This window comes from Chrysoperla carnea, chromosome 4 (genome assembly GCF_905475395.1).
Source record: "Chrysoperla carnea chromosome 4, inChrCarn1.1, whole genome shotgun sequence".
In the NCBI taxonomy this organism is placed as follows: Eukaryota; Metazoa; Arthropoda; class Insecta; order Neuroptera; family Chrysopidae; genus Chrysoperla; species Chrysoperla carnea.
Window position 1 is genome coordinate 48,113,179 of NC_058340.1, and position 19,000 is coordinate 48,132,178.

Genomic DNA, 19,000 nt, shown 5'->3' on the forward strand with positions numbered 1-19,000 from the left:
GCAACTTTGGTAAAAATCGTTTGACTCTCGTGTTAATGACGAGATTAGCCTTCAATTTTAAAAGTGTACTTATTTGTTGATTACACCGCTCTCATACGAACTCAGATTGCCTACATTGGAAAAACAGTTTTATAAAAGCAGCTGTACCACTGATATTTGGAGCCCAGTGATATGTACAAAATTAAGATATCCTGCATTATCTTTAAAAACAGAGTGTGAAATCTGAAGCAAAACGGCCCACAAATACCAGCGCAATGCGAAATTAAAACAACTGCACCTAAAATGGAGGCAATCTAGCTTTATTACCAAAAAACGAAATCCCTGAAATGTAGGAAATTGGTTACTAAAGAATGGATATGTACAAGATTCGTGCCTATAATACATTAGTACAGTAAAAGATGTTAAAAAAATCGGCAAATAAAGGAAAATAAAATAAAATGTTCACTTTTTACTAAAACCTGGTGGAATATGTTTCTTAGCTGTCAAATATCATTCGTAAATCATGAGTCAGTTGCGCTTATGTTTCTATTTATTATTAAACAATAAATTGTTAATTAAATGAAACAGACCATGTAAAAGTTGGCTTAAAAATTAATAAATAGGCAACTTGTATAACTTATACGTAATACAAATTGCCTACTTATTAATTTGAACTTTTACATGGGCCGTTAATTAAAAATTTATTGTTTATTAATAAATAGAAACATTTACGCAACTAACTCATGGTTAACGAATGATATTTGACACCTAAGAAACTCATTCTACCAAGTTTTAGCGGTTTATTTCATTTTTCTTAATATGTTACATCTTTGACTATATTCCATTGCTTAATCATCAAGTTTTCAAAGCTGTATTTGCTTCAAAGGAAAGGAAATTAATTCTAATCGATGTTTTCGTTTCAGGATTATTAATATCAGTTCCATTTTTAATCGCTACATTTATTGTGTATACTGCAATTCCGGAATTAAATAATCTTCATGGTAAAAGTTTAGCGTGTCATGTACTCTGTTTGGCAGTGGCATTTTTTGCATTAGCTTTAGTACAATTAACAGGAGAAACATTCCCAAAAGATGCGTGTATTGCAGTAGGTAAATCAAAATTAATTCTATTTTATCTTATATTAAAGTTGGTAATTATTCTTTCTTTTTTATTCTTTGCAGCATTTATTATACAATTTTCATTTGTTGCCTGTTTCTTTTGGTTAAATGTAATGTGTTTTGATAACTGGTTAAATGTTACGTAAGTATACCTACACTAATTATTAAGCCCCAACTGTGATCGTATCGACAACGGGATTAAACTTTTTCGTTAATGAAAGTGCTACAGCTATAACGGTGATTACAGTCGCCGAACAGCTGTAACACTTCTAATTTCAAAAAAGGTTACTCCCATTGTGGATAATATCACAGCAAAATTCGAATATTCTGTATACGATGGTTGTTTTTCCATCAATTAATTCAAATATTTCCAGGTAGAATTTTCATTCATTATAACATCAAAGATAAAGAATTTCTAAATTGTTTTAGGATGCATTTAAGAAGTGGAACCACTGCAGATCAAGAAAAACGTTACTTTATTTGGTATTCTCTATATGCTTGGGGATTACCTACTTTATTACTACTATTTTCTTTAATTATGGATTTACATCCAGCAGTACCATCTACATATATTAAACCACGTTTTGGCATGGATGTTTGCTGGTTTAATTGTACGTAATTTATTTAATTTTTTTGGAGATCAAAAATCGATCCTGTATTCTTAATTTAATTTTTTTTCTATAGCTGACCAAGCAGCACTTCCATACTTTTATGCTCCAATTGGTTTTATAATTTGTGTAAATGGTGTCCTATTTATTTTCACTGCAAAAAAGTTGGCATCGACAGTGCAAGATACAAGAACTGTTGTTGATATTTCAGAAACTAATGAATTCGTTACAATTCTCGATATGAAGAGTAGATGGTTGAAATATAAAAAACTGTAAGTAATCGCAAGTGTATACATAACTGGTATTTTTTTGTGCCAATATAATACGATAAGCTAACCTGTGACGAAATTATACGTTTCTGTATACCTGCTGTTCCTTTATACAATCTACAGTGTCAATTGACATGGTTTGCAGGAACAGAAGGTTTGTAATATCACTATTCGGTGGTCATTCTGAGAAAAAAACCTCTATTTTCACAAATATCAATCGTATTATTACGAAATGTACCGCTGTCACGTGCAGAAGGCTAGAAGTTTTGGGTTCGATTTCCGCTCAGATATATAATCCTTCATGTATATGCATCGATCTAAAGAATATTAAAAAATATGCAAACATATTACTTAACAAGCTAACGTTAGTCATATCTATAAGTGCCGTATAGGTTATAGAGTTATAGTTTAAAAGCCAGTAGCTGATATATTAACGGTTTTTCCAATACCTACTATACATCAGATGGGTGCTGATTGGTCTAATCGGTGGTTCCTATAGAGAAACTCTAGTCTATCAAAGTGATTTTAACGTTATAATAATGAAGCTGCCACTTGAATAGTAATGACAATCAACTATGACGCTTCCAAAGACATGGTAGACACTTATGAAAGCCTAAAAAATGTAATCATTATGATGCACGATATAGTCTCTGATACACTATACGGTAGAAACAAAGTTGGAACGATCGGTCAGGCTAATGAGATATCTTGCAAGCTAGATATAAGAAAAGAAATGATGAATTTTTAACGAAGTATATGATTTGTTAAAATACCGAAAATCTGCCAGCCTCTGTTTCTTAGACCAATTTATAAACCGCCTGCTGTATCTTTGTATACAGTATACTATTCAACAAGTTTAATTTATCGATTTGGCGGGTCCGGAACCTCTGTCTTGAAGACTTTTAAATTATATAAAGACGTATACAGCAAGACTTCCCAAAATCCACCAAACAGTCACAAAATAGAAATATTATTAAGTGTCCTCTTTATATTTTTGCGTCGTGGTATACATATTTTTAAGTGATTTAGTTATGTATTAAATTGAATCTAACATCTCACTTTTTTTTAGATTCCGTTTATGTTTTCTGTTATTTGTTGTAATGGGTTTAAATTGGAGTATGGAAGTTGTATCATGGCTTGTGGATGGTTCTTTTGGTATTTGGACTGTATTTGATGTAATAAATGCATTACAAGGTGTGCTAGTATTTTGTATATTTGTATTGCAAAGACCAGTACGTAAAATAGTAATGCGTAGAATTCGTGCATTATGTGGTATGTCTGCATCTGATAGTCCTGCATCATCCGATTCAGAATTACAACACTTTGGTCCATAATCAAAATTTATTGATTGGGTCCAACACTATAACAGATCTCAAATTTAGAAAATATATGTTATATTTAGTTGCTGTCAAGCAGTGCCATATCAGTATATTTATATTTTATTTTTACATACGTCACACTCACATGTCAGTAAAATATAGGCCATTTCATCGATTTGCTTTTGTTTCGGACAGATGTCAAAAAACTATCCAACTAAAGAAAATCTAATATATTTTATCTTTATCAAACAGCGCTCTTAGGCAAAGATAGAAGGTATGTGATATGTCTTTACTTGATTGACATCTGTCCGAAACAAAAAAGAATCATTTTTTAAATGAAAAGCCCTATTTATAACGTTGATCCTTTTTATACGTTTTAAAAAATTCGAATTTATTAGGTCACAAATTTCAGCCATTCCTTCCTTCTCAAACAAACAAAAGAAGTAAAAGTATATGGGTAATCTTTACTCAATTTTTACAAATTTTCTAACAAACATTCCATTCAAATTTTTTAAATGAGTAAATTTTTCAATCTTAACATATCAACTCATGAAGCCCTATGTAAAAGTTTATTTCTCTCCTATATTTCTTTATGACATCATATTACACCGCCATGACATTTAAGGGTGCGTTAACTGATAATTAGCCATTTCAGTTATCTATATCCCGATTTGACCCAATACGTCACGTAAAATCTACAAAATCCTAATAATTGTAAGTTAAACTAGTCTGTTTGTATATTAGTTAACTTTTTTAAAATTATTTATTTGCTTTTTTATGACATTAAAATAATATTAATTGAAAGACTTAATTTATTAATTTTTGTAATAATATTAAAACCTAGAAAACGTTTTAGTCGAATCATAATGTATATTATATTCAAAATAAGTAATTTTATTTAAGAATATTCAAAGCTAAGGTCAAAATCGTACAATTAGTTTAATTGCGCTGAATATAATTTTAAATAAACATCTACAAAGATAAATTGATAGTTACCCATAATATGCGAAAAGTTTTAATTGGATTAGAGTCTAAGAGACGGTATAAGGTCGATCTTCACTCATCTGATAACCAGATGAGAAATATTTTTTATGAAATGTTATTCATTGATAAACACGCCTATGATACCTTGTCTATCGAAAAGTGTTACATGGCTACTCAACGATTTTTTCGTAATTCATCTATTTTTCTTCTAATATCAGTTTTGATTAGTTAGCAGGTCGGTGTAGTTACATCGATTTACCTGTTCATACATAAATCAATAAAATATTTTATTTTTCATATAAAATATGTCTCATCTGGTTATCAAATGGGTGAGGATCGACATTTATACCGTCACCTGTACTATTACAAAATACATGAAACAGGTGCAAAATAGAAAAGTTCAGTGTTTTTTCTTAATTAACCGGAGATATGTTAATTAAAATTGAAATATTTATTGCTGTAATTAGCTTCCTATACTATTAATTTTTACTATTAACTTATATCTACCTGATTCAAAAATTGATACTTTATTTTAATACAAAAAAATTCACTTTTAAATCGCAATTAGGTCATGCTCTAAAAATATGTATAAAACACAAAGTAAATTTATTTTCATGCAATCTAAATTAAAATCTAAATGTCTACAATGTTAACTAAATATATTTTTCGTATGCAGTGACTTGTTGGTCGCTACCAAAAAGTGACAAATGAGTCGTAAGTACGTACGAGCCTAAATTTATTAAATATCTCACACTAAAAATTTCAAATATTGGTAAAATAAAACCAAGGACATTATTTATTTTAATCATTTTATTAATAAGAGTAAAGGTTAACATAAAGAACTTTTGAAAAATTCGATCATAATTAGAATTACTTTACTACTTTTCTACTTGCAATTTAAGCAGTACTAAAAATTGCTTAAAAATATACTTTTCCTAATCTAACTACCCTGAATAGGAATCAGATAATCGAGTTGACGATAAGAAATTAAGTTAAACATTCTTTCATGAGTAAACATCATTCAAAATAATTTGATACAATTATATTTGACCCACGACAAATAAAACTCTATTAACAAAAATAATTATGTTTATATCCAGTGCGTTCTGAGGCAAAGCTGTAGTACTTTACTACTACAGACTTAGACTGTGTAAACTAGAACTACTTCGATTCGGGGAAATAAAGATACACAGTTTGCAAAAGCTTTATCTCCTATACACAACAAATATTAAATGTACAACAATGAAATGTCAAGTATTAACCAATATTAAATGGCACCAAGTAAGGAACGCTTGCTGTGCGCATGAATAACATTACTCTTAAATTATAAAAATTATCAATGAATAATTTATTATATGAATCAATAATAGATTTTGTGAATTATTAAGTGTTAATTACCAATTCATTATTTTCTTTGTATTGTACATATACACTAACAAAAATGCATGTATTTCATTAAGAGTTCGGCAACTCTATCAAAGTCCAGAAAAATTATTTTGATCTAGACCAGGTGTACAAAATTAACTGTGTGTAGATACATACTTGTTCTGAGACTTTACAAATCAAGTTTAGTTACCTCCCTTGTGGAAATAAATCTGTTCTGGAACTTAGTTTGGAATTCAGAAAAAAAATATGTGAAGTAAAACTGTCTCTGAAAAAGTCAAAACAATTCTGAAAACTTTAAATAAATGATTGATTAATAATTTATTTAATATTTTCAGACTTTTTCAGAGATAGTTTTACTTCACATATTCTTGTTCTGAATTTCAAGTTAAGTATTCTGAGTTCCAGAACAGATTTATTTCCACAAAGGCTATCGTTGAATTATTAATCAAAAAATTCAATCAAAATCTGAATAGCTTTAAAAATTAACTGAGGCAAAATCAATCTGTAATATTTCCTACAAACAGGCAGCTAAGTTTAAATCGCTATAAACTGTTACAAATATTTTTTTTAAACAAATTGGTTTTACCCCACTCATTTCGTTTTTTTCGAATTCGTTTTTTTTTTTTTAATATTGAAAATACAGTAGAAATTAAGTATAGTCAAGAAAATTTTTCGGAATACTTCAATTTGTAGATAACGATAAAAGAATAATTAGTTAAAAATATCTTTAAATTTGCTTTTAGAAACCTCTGAAATATTAAATATGTCAAGAAAGTGAATTAAGGTTGTTGCCTACCTATGGGTATAGTGTGAGAAAATTCTTAATTTTTTTTTATACTTATTAAGGATATTATAATACAAATATCATAAAAATTTTAGGTCCAGAGGTTGTTTTTTCAACAAGTTTTTTATTTCTAGAAAAAAAAAACTAGATTTAAGACATTTCCAAAAAACTAACTGACCATTGAAGTATTTGTTCCGAGTTTTAACAAAATTATTGACCGTTTCATTATTGAGACATATTAACCCAAAGTTAATCAATTTTATTGTTGAACAGAAACGGCTATAGTTTTAGCATTGGTGGTTGAAGAGAGATATCTATATTAACATAACATTGATACACAATATATATTATGCGATACAGTCGCGTTGTTAAAAATAACACATTATTTGACTTCAAACATGTATATTATTAGCGTGTATATAAATCAAAACATTTTTACAATATTGTAGGTAGACAACAGCCTTAGTACGACTTTTATTGTTAAAAAATGTGCTATTCGGCTATGTTAAGTCATCAATTATCGTTATTAATGTTGTTACCGTTTTTATTTTTAAAGTTGTTGTTTATAAATTCAAAATCTATGTATACGTCAGTTATATTTTGCCAGAAAATTGGATGCTAATATTGCTGCTATTTAATAGAATTCTACACTGAGCAACATATATTGCGTGAAAATAATATTTCAATTTGACCACGATGAATATTTTGACCGTGGCAGAGTACCTTATCTTTAGATCATGGTAAGCATGAAGTTTGTTCAGCTATGACTTCTTCTAAATGTCAATAATGTTAGTGTTATTAAAAATTGACATATTTTTGCTCCACAAACCTTTAAAGAAGATTAAGGATACACATATACACAAAAACACTTAAATATTGTACTTATTGCCATAGTCGCTGTGAGGAAGTTGGATACAATTTTTCGAATTTCGAACTGAACATTCTGTATTCCGTTTGGTTTTTTATTGCCGTATAAAAATGCAATTTCTGTAATGGGATTTTTCTACTGGAGCAAGGATATTGTCCGTTTTATTCAAAATTATATATTTTAAGAAATAAATTTTTGTATTTTAGCTAGTATTATTGTTTTTAACAAAATTCTGTGATATAATAAATAAAGTTATTAATTAATATTTCTTATTTACTAATTTGTTTTTCGTCAATAATCCTTAATTATTTGCCAATACTAGAGTTCTTAATGTAATTTTGATTTTTTGGTTTCGGAATATTCGCTAAAACGAGTAGAGTAGGTCGGTATTTATTTATTTATATGTAAATAGCGATCAAATTTAAGAAAATCCAATTTTTATATTCCCAACATTACCACAAAAACTAATTTGCGGAACAACATAACTGGTCAACTGTTGTCAAACTCTTATATATCCAAGACTTTGCTAGTACATACCAAATTTTTATAGAAATTTTCCTTACATCATTTTTCATAAATATGGCTTAATTTCGTTGATAAAGCTTTCAATTTCTTCCCACAAGACGCAAGGAACTTATTAATCGTAGATTGTCGCGAACTTGTTGATTAGATTTCAAAAAATACAAAATTAAAAGATCCAACAATGTTAAATCTCATGATTTGAGCGATCGATTATGATTTAATCTCTCTGAATGTTAAATATCGTAGAAAAATAAATTATCGTAGTAGTCTCTTTAGCAGGATTGAGCGGTACAAAAAGTAATAGACTCGTTAAAAAATCGATAGATTTGCATTTTTTACTTAAAAAAGTCATTATTTGCAACAATATAGCTGCATAATTGCTAAAAATTAAAAAAAAAAAGATTTTTTTCGATCCACCTGATCTTAAATTATAACTTGTATAACCTTGTTACCGTTGATGTTTTTTTAACTTAATCTTAAATACTATCGATGTTGAATTATTTTATTAATTCCACAATTTTCTTAAAAAGCGGTGGATTACGAAAAAACGGTAGATCGTAGAATATGTAAATAAATATGCCAATAAAATATGAGACCTGGCAACTCTACTCGTTAGAGAAGATTAGATATAGAAATGAAAAAAAATATAAATATAATAAAATTTGATTTAATTAATCACATTTTACACATCACAATTAATTGACAAATACAAATAGTTATTGTTTTTTAACAAAAAATTGAACAATAAAATCAATAATTTAGAATATCAACAATAAACTATAAATATTCAACAAAATTAACTTTTTACAATATCCTTAATATAAGAAAGATTTTTAAAATCACCAACTTATGAAATTGTTATTTCATATTTATTTGGTCCTCCATTTTCTCTTTTAAATCTTTATGAATACTTTCATAGTATTTCATTTCTAACAATAACTCTTTCGCTTGTATATAATCTTGTTTTTGAAATGCTAAGGATACTTTATTGACTAATTCTTGGAAGGTTGATCGATTATTTTCACGTAGTTTGTCTATGTCTTTCGAATCACTTGCAGATTCAGCCTAGAACAATCGATATGATTAGAAAGAGTATCAAATCAATATGATCGGAGCCGGTTTTTCATAAGGGATTGCAAGCGATAATCTATTTGTCTTTTAACCTATTATATATAGGTTATATATAGCCGGCTTTTTTATTTCCATTCCTCCATTCTAGATTGAATGAAATTTATGATAAAATGGGTGTGACTTGCAGCGTTTAAATTATGATTTATGAGCTTCAAAAAGTAAGCTGCATTTCAAAAAAGTATACTATTTCTAGTCGTCTAAGTTCGTCGAGTTCTAACTGCTGAACCAATAACTAATGAATTGCCTGTAATCAGAAGTTCATAGTTTTCAAGGTAATTAAGAAAAATCGCATTGCTTTGAATTTCTATCCAGCGCCAATAGTCGGGCGCCACTCAAATCAACAAGAACTCTTACACAACATTTACAAAATTAATAAGAGCAATGTCTAAATTTCCATCCTATATCCAATTTTTTCAATGTTAAATGGCTAAGTAATTATGCAGAAGTAAAATTAAGTTTTATACCCCTTCTTGTGTTGTAAGTTTGAGTAAATTGGAAACTTTAATTTAGTAAGTTATTGCAGTTGTGTAAAAAAAATAGTAAAGTATGAAAATAATTACTCACTTCCTCAAATTTCATTAAAATTTGGGCTAACAAATCTGGATTCGTTTGTTCTTGATCAATCGAAAATCCATTCAATGCAAGTAAATGTAAACCACGCTCTAATGGATTATGTAAAGTAGAATAAGCTTTATTCAAAATCGAAGACCATTCCGCAGAAATATCTTTTTCTTCATCCGATCTAAATTCAAAAAATTGTTATTGAGATTGTAATGATTAACGTAAAGCAGGAGTGACTATGAGACCTCCAAAAGTAGCCCCCCGAAGCTTATGTAACATTTACAGACAAGATTTACGATTTCGCCTGTGTAATTTGTAACAAAAAAATCGTCTTCAACATTTCATAGCTTGCCACCCCTGACATAAAATATATATTGTACTTACTTTGTAGCAAACTTATCTGGATGCAAAAGTGTTTGTAAATATCTATATCGTTGAGTGACTTCTTTAGTGTCTAAATCAAATTTTTCTGATACACCCAACACTTGAAAATAATTGGATACATTTTGCACTCTTTGTATTTTATTACATTTAAAACAAAATAAATGATTATCAATTTCAGAATCGCAACTCCAACAAACATTTAATTTAACTTGACTAAAATATCTTTCTTGATAAATTTCAAAATGTTTGTAACATTTGACATTTTTTGGATAATTTTTAATATCCACACAAAAATAACTACATATTCTTGGTCTTGTGTAAAATAAACGTGGTATTAATGCTGCATTGTATAATAATTTATTGCGATTGCTAAATATTAATTTAAAAGCCATGTTTTGACTCAATATTTTCAGAAATTTATCTGTATCTTGAAAAATACAGCGTGCCCAAAGTATTCGTTAATTTTACGTCAATTCAAGTATTGGTAAATTTTAATTTCCTGTCATAATTTTACCCAAAATCTAAAACATGTTAGAAAAAAGTTAATAATAATTTAATAATATGCAGTCAGTAATCAAATTTTAAAAATGTTACCATAATTTTTAGGAAAAAATTGAATACTGTAAACACTTGTCAAATATTTTATCAAAACGTGATTTGTAAAGGTCATTTTTGACAGATATGACAAGAAGCTCTTTCTTGAAATAGATGTCTAAGCTAAACCATGATCGCTGATATTCGAGTATTTCTCACTATTATACTTTAACTATGAGTAATATTTCGCCGTAACAAAATTATGTTTAATAAAATATAAATTTAAAAAAATAATTTATTGGGTTTTAAACACATAGTAAACTACTTGGTTTGAAAGGACAATGATCTCGCAGGACACAAATATAAACTAATATTATTATTATTACTCTTATTGTTAAATTATTATTCTGAGAGATTCTGGTGGTCGAGATATTAAAGTTTCAATTGAATTTATTTGATTTATAATCAGTTGTTTTTATTTTCAATTTATAGAATATTTCTCCGAGCGTGCTTCATGTAGGAAAAATGTTATTTGCATCGGATTACTACTTGTACAGTGTGCTTTTTGTCAAGAATTTGTCAAAAACTACTAATAACAATTCTTATTTTAGCCACTAGATAAAGTAACTCTTAGTACGGGAGACGATATTGATTGATAAAGATAAACAAGCCTATGATAGCTTATCTATCTAAAAGTTTTCATGGCTATTTTTAATTAGTTTCGTTATTATTAACCAATTTCTATTGGTTAATAGATCGATGTAGCTACCTTTGAAAATTTATTAACTGAATTGGCAACCGAGTGAGAACCACCTCTCAAAGAAGATTGAGAAGGATAATAAATGCGAGAGCATGATTATTAATGCGCATGTCTTAATAGTACATACATGGTTTACGTTGGGCCTATCTAGTAAAATATATGGTCTAAGATAGCTACCTATATTGACTTATATTACCTGTTCATACCTTATATAGCCGTAAATAGCCATGAATACTTTTCGATATGAAAGCCCATCATGGCGTGTTTATCAATCGATAAAATTTCATAAAAAATATGTCTCATCTGGTTATCAGTTGGATAAAAGTCGACCTTAAACCGTCTCACTATCTTAGAAGGAAAATAAACAGCTTTAGATTGTATCTAATAATATTCAAACTGTTTTTTATTCCTTCACGTTTTTAACCAGCATTTACGAATACATAAATATCTACATAGTCTTTCCTTTTTTTACATGCTTGTTAATTTATCAGTCCATTTGAAAATTAAGATACCTACCTCCTTATGAGATAAAGAGCTAAAAATCGCAGAGCAAGTGTAAATCGGAAGACAATATACAATATTATGGTCGCGTGCATCTTTGATTGTGAGCCAATAATTTATCTATTAATTGGAAAGTCATTAATAATATAAGTTTGATTTTTCTTTTTTTCGTTTGTTTAAAAAAAAAGTTTAAATGAATGGCGTTAGGAGTAGGTGTGTGCTAATATTTAAATATCTTACATTTTAAGACTAAATTAAGTTACAGAAATAGAATTAATTTGCATTAATTGATGTATATCAGAAAAACACCTATACAAACATTGACCTGTAAAGTTCATACCGTTTATCAAACATTTTTTTTATATTATTTGTCATTAAAATGGAGTATTTCAACTTATTTTTTATCGTAATATTAATTTTAAACGTGGAATCTTTAAAAAATAAGAACATAGTTCTGATTTTGACCGATGATCAAGATATTCATTTGAATAGTGTTGTATGTATAATTAACAAAATTTCGTGTATATATATATATATCGGATTTGGAAGTTTAAAACTGTTTTAGGAACATATGCTGAATGTACAACAATTGATAGCGAACGAAGGTGCTTCATTTGAGAATGCTGTAAGTAGAGCATCATATCTTGAATGAGCTGTATTGGGACAAATAAAGCTTACTTACCAACCCGGAGAATTAAATTTTGTGCACTCAATAATAAATTGGCATAAATTCAGTATCCTTCCCGTATTTTACTCAATGTAACAGTAAAAATTCATGTTTTCTAAAACATTCCCAAATAAATGATGCAACTTGGGTTTTGGATTTCTCAAGATCTTTACACGCCTCATCTAAGATTTGTTAAAAAATTACCGCGTGTAACATTTTTTCACCTACTAAATAAGGATATACCTTTTTATTTCAGTATACTACAACGCCTATATGCTGTCCTAGCAGAAGTTCAATTTTAACAGGACTATACTCTCATAATCATCAAGCTATAAACAATTCTTTAAGTGGTGGATGTTCTAGTTCAAATTGGCAAAAGTTATTTGAACCTTTGACTTTTGGAAACAGTTTACATTCAGCTGGCTATACTACTTTCTATGCCGGAAAGTATTTAAATCAGGTTACTTAGAAATATTTTTAAATTAAATATGATAGGAAAAATTATTGAGCTTTTGACTTGCTTTAATGGGCGAAGCATTCAACTAAATTATGATGACGCATGATGATAGGAAAAGATACTATTTTAAGATAAGCTTTTTTACTCAGTTATATTTTTAAAGAAGTCATTAATACTTTCGTGTTTAAAGGCAAGTTTACAAAAAAATGGACAAAGAAAACATCTCATTTAAAAGATGAAATAATCGCAGCACTGATTTTATAGCCAATTATGTTCTTATTTATGACTGAATTTGCTGGATATGAAATTAAAATTATGTACCAAAATAAAACCTAAATGGAAGGCTTCCCAGTAGACTATCTTAGTTTTTTTAAACTATTTTTAAATTTGTACAAAAATAAATTTAACGAATTTCTTCAATCTTTTTTAATCATGGTTAACAGAACAAATATGGAGGAAATCAATTTTATTAAATCATTCCGAATTATTTATTTCGGCAGCAAAGAGAGCATATGGTGCTACAATTTCACTATTACGGTACTTCTGATTTTTATGTTGTGTATAATGTTGGGCCAAACGCAGCAGTGAAAAAAATCCAAAATACACGAAATTTTCTTACAAAAACTTTAAGACGATCTCGCATTAGCAAAATTTTAATTAAACTCTCACTTATGTAGTATATAGCACAATATTACTCTTATGTTCGCATAAACCTTAATTCAATACGCATTTTCAGTATGGAGATCGTGCCGTCGGCGGAGCTGCACATGTTCCACCAGGTTGGGATTGGTGGTATGGCTTACTTGGAAATTCCCGTTATTACAATTACAATTTAAGTATTAATGGAACAGAGAAATTTTTTGCTAATGATTACCTGACAGATGTGATTGTAAAGTATTTTCCATTTATAAATAGAATTTGAATTGCCATTTAATCAAATCTAACATCTAATTATTTTTAGGCAAACTATAGCAGTGAATTTTTAAAACAACGTCCCATAGATAAACCGTTTCTTATGGTACTTTCAACGCCAGCTCCACATGCACCATTTACGCCTGCTGATAGACATAAAAATAGTTTGCCAGATGTTGAAGCTGTAATAACACCAGCATTTAATTATTCGAATTTAAATGTTAGAAATCCTTAGGATAAAATTTTATTGCTCATCAGTGCCGTTATTCTTTTCGGCAGTTTTATTTCTTCGGACGACTAAAGCTGTACACCAACTATATACAATGTAATTCGTATAAAATGAAAATTTATTAATATACCAATCATGCGATTTCCAAAAATCGGGGAATTGCATTTATTTTTAAATATTGTGCGGACACAGTTTTAACGGAAACGACTAAAACTGCTTAAAAAGAATGACGCCTCTGACGAACTTAAAAATAGTAAATTTATTTGTAGAATAAACACTGGTTATTAAGAATGTCTCCAATACCTTTGCCAACTGAATCAAAACCAATTTTGGACAGTGTCCAAAGAAATCGCTTACGAACTTTGCTCGCAGTGGACGAACTTGTAAAATCAATAATCGATCAATTAGAGCAATCCAAAATTATAAACGACACATACGTAATATATACGTCAGATAATGGATATCACATAGGTATTTTTATTTGGGAATCGAACCCCGGATCTCATTATTTCGCGGCATTAAGTACTGAACTTAAGAAGGCGAATCTTTTTTCATTTTGCTTCTATTTGTTTCAGCTAATTTCTTTTTTTTTGAATCTGACAATAAACCTCAACTCTTCCTGATTGAATACTCGATTTAAAAGACATGTTACTGATATCCGATGTTCAATTCCCGACGAATATGTAATTCAGTCCCTTTTATTAATCTTGTGTGGTTTTTTTTTGAGTGAATTTTTAGGTCAATTTTGTCAATTTTGGGATAAACGGCAGCCATATGAAACAGATATATCTGTACCATTATTCATTCGTGGTCCAAATATACGACCAAAATCGATCATTTCAAATCCTGTCGCTAATATTGATTTTGCTCCAACTATAATAGAAATGGCGGGTTTAAATATTTTGCATAATTATGATGGAGTTTCATTTTTTGATATTTTAAATAATCCTTCTAAACGTACGTTTTCGAATTATTATAAAACACAATTTTCTTTTAACATTTAATTTCTTTTAGACATAAAATATAATCGAACTTTATTCATTGAGTACAGTGGAGAAGGTAACCCTAATACAATTTCGAACAATTGTCCATGGAAATATGATACAGAATTATCGGTAAATTTAATTTTTTTTTTTTTTTTTGCTTATAAGGTACACCATTCAGATAACGGAGTATGTGATATAATAATTTAATAATTTAAAATTATTCGATTGGTTAAAGTTGCAATTTAATGTACTTATGTTTTAATCTAATTTTTTGTAGCAATGCTCTGAAGATGCTTGGTGTAAATGCCAAGATGCTAGGAATAATTCGTATTCATGCGTCCGACACTTTTCTGATGAAGACAACATTTTATTATGTAATTTCGACGATGATGAGGTAAACATTATTTTAATTTGAACTTTGAGGCTTGGCTACCTTAGACTATTTAGTACATGGACTGCTGGTCGAGAAAAATGCCCGGTCATACATAGTATAAGATAGAAATGATGTTTAGACTAATTCGATGTTTTACGAGCGTATTCGTTTTACGTTTTACGGAAATTCGGCAGCTAATTTAAGCATTTTTCAAAAATAAGGTTGCTCGGAGTCGTCGTTTATGCTCGTAAAACATTGGATTAACATGAACGCCATTTCTGCCTTCTCCTATGTTTGATCCCTTACGTTTGCTAGGGTTGCCATATTGTGGTACTTTTCCCGAATTATGCTATATTTATATGCTTTAAAAACTACTTTAAAAAATGTTTGTGTTAGAAAAATTTGCGCGCTGTTGTAATATACTATTAGTGATTGAAAATAATGAGGCACGGATGAGAATACTTGATAGAAATTTTTCTGACTGACCTGCCATTTGTTTGAAAGTGATTTATTGTAACGAAGAATACCTTTAGGTGACTAACTTTCACTTCAATTTTATAAAATTACGAGAAGTCTATAAAAAGTAATACACAATGCTCCTCTGTGCGGCGTAAATACCTCACTCAAATATAAATAAGTTATAATGTATCGCTTTCTGTATAACTCGACCTTAAATAATAAACGATATTTAAAAAATCTACTGATTTCATTTCAACATCGATAACTATACGCCAATCGCAGTCAGTGTAACCTGTCTTGATTACCTATATCTAATATTTAAATATTTTTTAGAATTTTATAGAAATATATAACTTAGAAGACGATAAACATCAATTAAGAAATCTTGCAAGAAATCAGCCGAATCTCATCACAAAATTTCAACTATTTTTGGAAACTTTAAAGCAATGTTCGGGTATTACCTGTTACTTGTAATCATTGATGTCTTTACTAAATACAAATAGCCAACTTACCGTTTGGGTTTCAAAATTACAAGACACTTCGATGAAAATTTCCGGTTGAGTTAATATGCTTCTTGAGAATTTCTAATTTATTTCGTTATTGGTTATTTAGATTTTTTAAAGACATCTAAGTTTATTTTAATTGAAAAAAATGTATTTTTTAAACTTTTTTGTTTTGTTTTATTGAATCATTAAAATCGACAACTTAAAAATATAACAAAAAAATAAAATATCTAGTACTAACAATGGTATTTACAAGGGTGGCATACTGGAAATGCTTTGACTACCACCTGGCAATAATTCCAATCCTGTACATTCTTGGGCAACTCGAATTCCCAATAAAAATAATCCAACACTTTTTATTAATGACCTATAAAAAAAATTAAATACTTATAATCAATAAAGAAAAACAAAAAATTTCTTAATTTATAATAATTAAAAATTAGTATTAAATTTTTATTATCTCTAAAAAATGAATTACCTAACTCTTAAGGTTAGCACAAAAGAAAGTAAGAAGTTATAAAATAAAATAGTAATAGACGAGTAGCGTGAAACAACATGTCCAATCGCCATCTGCTACACAAGGCCTTTACTTGTAGCAATGAAGGCCATTCACTTTAATAGAAATAATGGTTTACAATTTTTGCGATTATTTATTCGTAGATACAAGATCATAATATGACAATAGATCAGGGAGAAACAGGCTAAAATGAGAATAATTGTGAGTATTATATAAAATGTGATAAATTAAGGTGCTTAAATCTTCTCATCTCTGCTTCGGTTTTTTCGAAAGAATAATATAATAGTATCAAAAATCGATAGACAAGGGATTGTAAGTAGCTAAAGAGTTGAAATAACTACTTGATCTTATAAGAAAACATCAATTGCCGCGCGAGTTGTTAATATAGTGCAAATACTTAAGTTAATTAAAACCCTTAATATTACTAGAACGGCAGATTTTTTGCCAACATTTTTTCATCAATTTCATACTATTCAAAGCTTTTAAAAACCACTTAGATTCGGAAAAAATCACTTTAAGTACTTTAATCTAGTATTATAGAGAATGAATACAAAATTTGAGATCAATCAAAAGTTTTCCATATTCGGAAATCAAATAAAACAAAATATTTTTGGAGAGTTTTATCATTTTCTGATATAAAAGCCTCCTGCTCAATTGCACCCAACTAAATTTTTGTTTTCACGTGACTTATAAAAAAAAAAATATTACCTAATATGATTTTATATAATAGGGCTTTTAAAAAACAACAATTCGGAGCATTGTTTTTTGTGCACGCAACAAACGATGAAGATTAAAAAAAAACAACACTTTTATCCGACAATTTTAATTTTGATCTCCCACTGAGAGAAGAGCTTAAAATTTAAACCAAATGATTACTAGTAGCTTTTACAGTAAGTAATATAAATAAATTTGCCATAGTTGCCTCGATCCCTACGAAATATAATCAATAATCATAAATTACCTTCGAGTTCAAGTCGAAATATTAAAATAATACTTATTTAGAAAAAGTTCTCACTGATTATTTTCAAATCTTTATGCTAGCTAATTAATTATACCGGAAAATATTTTCCTCACGAGTCACGCTTGTGATTAAAGTTAGGTTAAAGTGTTAAATTTAATCATAATCAATAAATATTATTAATACTTATATTTTGAAATATAACAAATATTTAAATGCTAATTATTTAAAATGGTGCAAAAAATAATACATAATTCTTACCATCTGTAAGGATCTTGGTATAAACTCTGGATAAATGCTAGCGAACCCCTTTGAGCCATTCTAAAATTTCTTTAATATTTTTATACTCGATATCTGTAAAAAAATATATATTTTTCCATTAAATGTATGTATTATTTTAGTTGTTTGTTATTAGAAAACTTACGGTTTAAATTTCTCAAAATTTTATGTTCTTGCCTTATCAAACGTAATGTATTGATCAAGAAAAACTCAAAGATATAAAATTAATCAAGTGGAGTTAATAATGAATCAAAGGTTCCGTTGCACCGCTGCAAATGGTTGAGCAAATGAAACTCAGTTTAATTTACTATTGTCATAAAAAAGTACAAATACTGACATCCCATTTGTGATAATACATTTTTTTGGTAAGTTACATGAGATGCAAGTATAATTTTTTAGTTTACGTATAGAGCAAACCACTTTCGATTTATGGAAAATGTGTAGTGTAGGTATTATTTAGTAGTACTATGTGATTAAAATTTTTGCTTTATATATGCCCAAAATTTCTGAGATATGTAGAAAAAAAAATGTATTTTACTTTGCTAATTTTGCCAAAACGCACTTATATTTGCCACTAAACCACCTTTTTGAAAAGATGTTATTTTTATAGGAAAAGATTCAGTTAGTTTTTTTCGATACAGAATCCTAAATCGACAGAAAAACAAGTGAAAACAAACAATTGACTGAGTTAATTGTTGAAATACCATGTATAGGCAGTGTTGATAACTCACATTTCACATACATACACATTTCATTTTTGTCACATTTCACATACATACATATCTGACATATTTAACTGATATTCTCATATAATGCGCAAGTGTTGATGCGCACTCGTTTGTTTTTTTGACGTCACGTAAATAACAAAAGATACTCACTTTGATATTAATACATACTATAAAATTTGCACATAATTAACGCCCTCGTGGGTAAACAGTGATGTTTACAAAAA

At 28.6% G+C, this 19,000-nt stretch overlaps 4 protein-coding genes across 4 annotated transcripts in view; 2 read left to right on the forward strand and 2 right to left on the reverse strand.

Annotated features, from left to right (window-relative positions):
• Positions 1-4,067, forward strand: part of LOC123298575 (G-protein coupled receptor Mth2-like) — a 38,384-nt gene extending 34,317 nt beyond the window's left edge. Inside the window, exons 4-8 of the mRNA XM_044880630.1 lie at positions 903-1,088; positions 1,161-1,239; positions 1,527-1,708; positions 1,782-1,977; positions 3,044-4,067. Of these exons, the coding sequence (XP_044736565.1) occupies positions 903-1,088; positions 1,161-1,239; positions 1,527-1,708; positions 1,782-1,977; positions 3,044-3,308 (908 nt within the window). The 3' untranslated portion in view covers positions 3,309-4,067. The remainder of the gene's footprint in view (positions 1-902; positions 1,089-1,160; positions 1,240-1,526; positions 1,709-1,781; positions 1,978-3,043) is intronic.
• Positions 4,068-8,667: 4,600 nt separating this feature from the next.
• LOC123298585 (iron-sulfur cluster co-chaperone protein HscB) lies at positions 8,668-10,552 on the reverse strand. Its single transcript, XM_044880643.1, has 4 exons — positions 10,508-10,552; positions 9,914-10,434; positions 9,533-9,710; positions 8,668-8,902 (listed from the first exon to the last, which is right to left on the reverse strand). The coding sequence occupies exons 2-4, from the start codon at positions 10,303-10,305 to the stop codon at positions 8,696-8,698; spliced, it is 777 nt and encodes a 258-aa protein (XP_044736578.1). The 5' UTR covers positions 10,306-10,434; positions 10,508-10,552; the 3' UTR covers positions 8,668-8,695.
• Positions 10,553-11,998: 1,446 nt separating this feature from the next.
• LOC123298569 (N-acetylglucosamine-6-sulfatase-like) lies at positions 11,999-16,355 on the forward strand. Its single transcript, XM_044880618.1, has 10 exons — positions 11,999-12,204; positions 12,274-12,333; positions 12,632-12,835; positions 13,569-13,721; positions 13,794-13,964; positions 14,243-14,444; positions 14,712-14,930; positions 14,988-15,088; positions 15,237-15,353; positions 16,125-16,355. Exons 1-10 carry the CDS (start codon positions 12,088-12,090, stop codon positions 16,263-16,265), a joined length of 1,485 nt encoding a protein of 494 aa, XP_044736553.1. The 5' UTR covers positions 11,999-12,087; the 3' UTR covers positions 16,266-16,355.
• A 119-nt stretch (positions 16,356-16,474) lies between these two features.
• Positions 16,475-18,327, reverse strand: LOC123298591. The gene is made up of 3 exons (XM_044880650.1): positions 18,194-18,327; positions 18,031-18,123; positions 16,475-16,661 (listed from the first exon to the last, which is right to left on the reverse strand). The coding sequence occupies exons 2-3, from the start codon at positions 18,087-18,089 to the stop codon at positions 16,544-16,546; spliced, it is 177 nt and encodes a 58-aa protein (XP_044736585.1). The 5' UTR covers positions 18,090-18,123; positions 18,194-18,327; the 3' UTR covers positions 16,475-16,543.
• Positions 18,328-19,000: the final 673 nt, after the last annotated feature.

Coding starts and splice junctions, on each gene's coding strand:
- LOC123298569 (XM_044880618.1), top strand. CDS start 12,088: ATGGAGTATTTCAACTTATTTTTTATCGTAATATTAATTTTAAACGTG. Junction 12,836..13,568: donor CCGGAAAGTATTTAAATCAG/GTTACTTAGAAA, acceptor ACGCATTTTCAG/TATGGAGATCGTGCCGTCGG. Junction 14,445..14,711: donor AGATAATGGATATCACATAG/GTATTTTTATTT, acceptor GTGAATTTTTAG/GTCAATTTTGTCAATTTTGG.
- LOC123298591 (XM_044880650.1), bottom strand. CDS start 18,089: ATGGCTCAAAGGGGTTCGCTAGCATTTATCCAGAGTTTATACCAAGAT. Junction 16,662..18,030: donor TACCAAGATCCTTACAGATG/GTAAGAATTATG, acceptor TTTTTTTTATAG/GTCATTAATAAAAAGTGTTG.
- LOC123298585 (XM_044880643.1), bottom strand. CDS start 10,305: ATGGCTTTTAAATTAATATTTAGCAATCGCAATAAATTATTATACAAT. Junction 9,711..9,913: donor CCAGATAAGTTTGCTACAAA/GTAAGTACAATA, acceptor TTTTGAATTTAG/ATCGGATGAAGAAAAAGATA. Junction 8,903..9,532: donor TTTTAATGAAATTTGAGGAA/GTGAGTAATTAT, acceptor CGATTGTTCTAG/GCTGAATCTGCAAGTGATTC.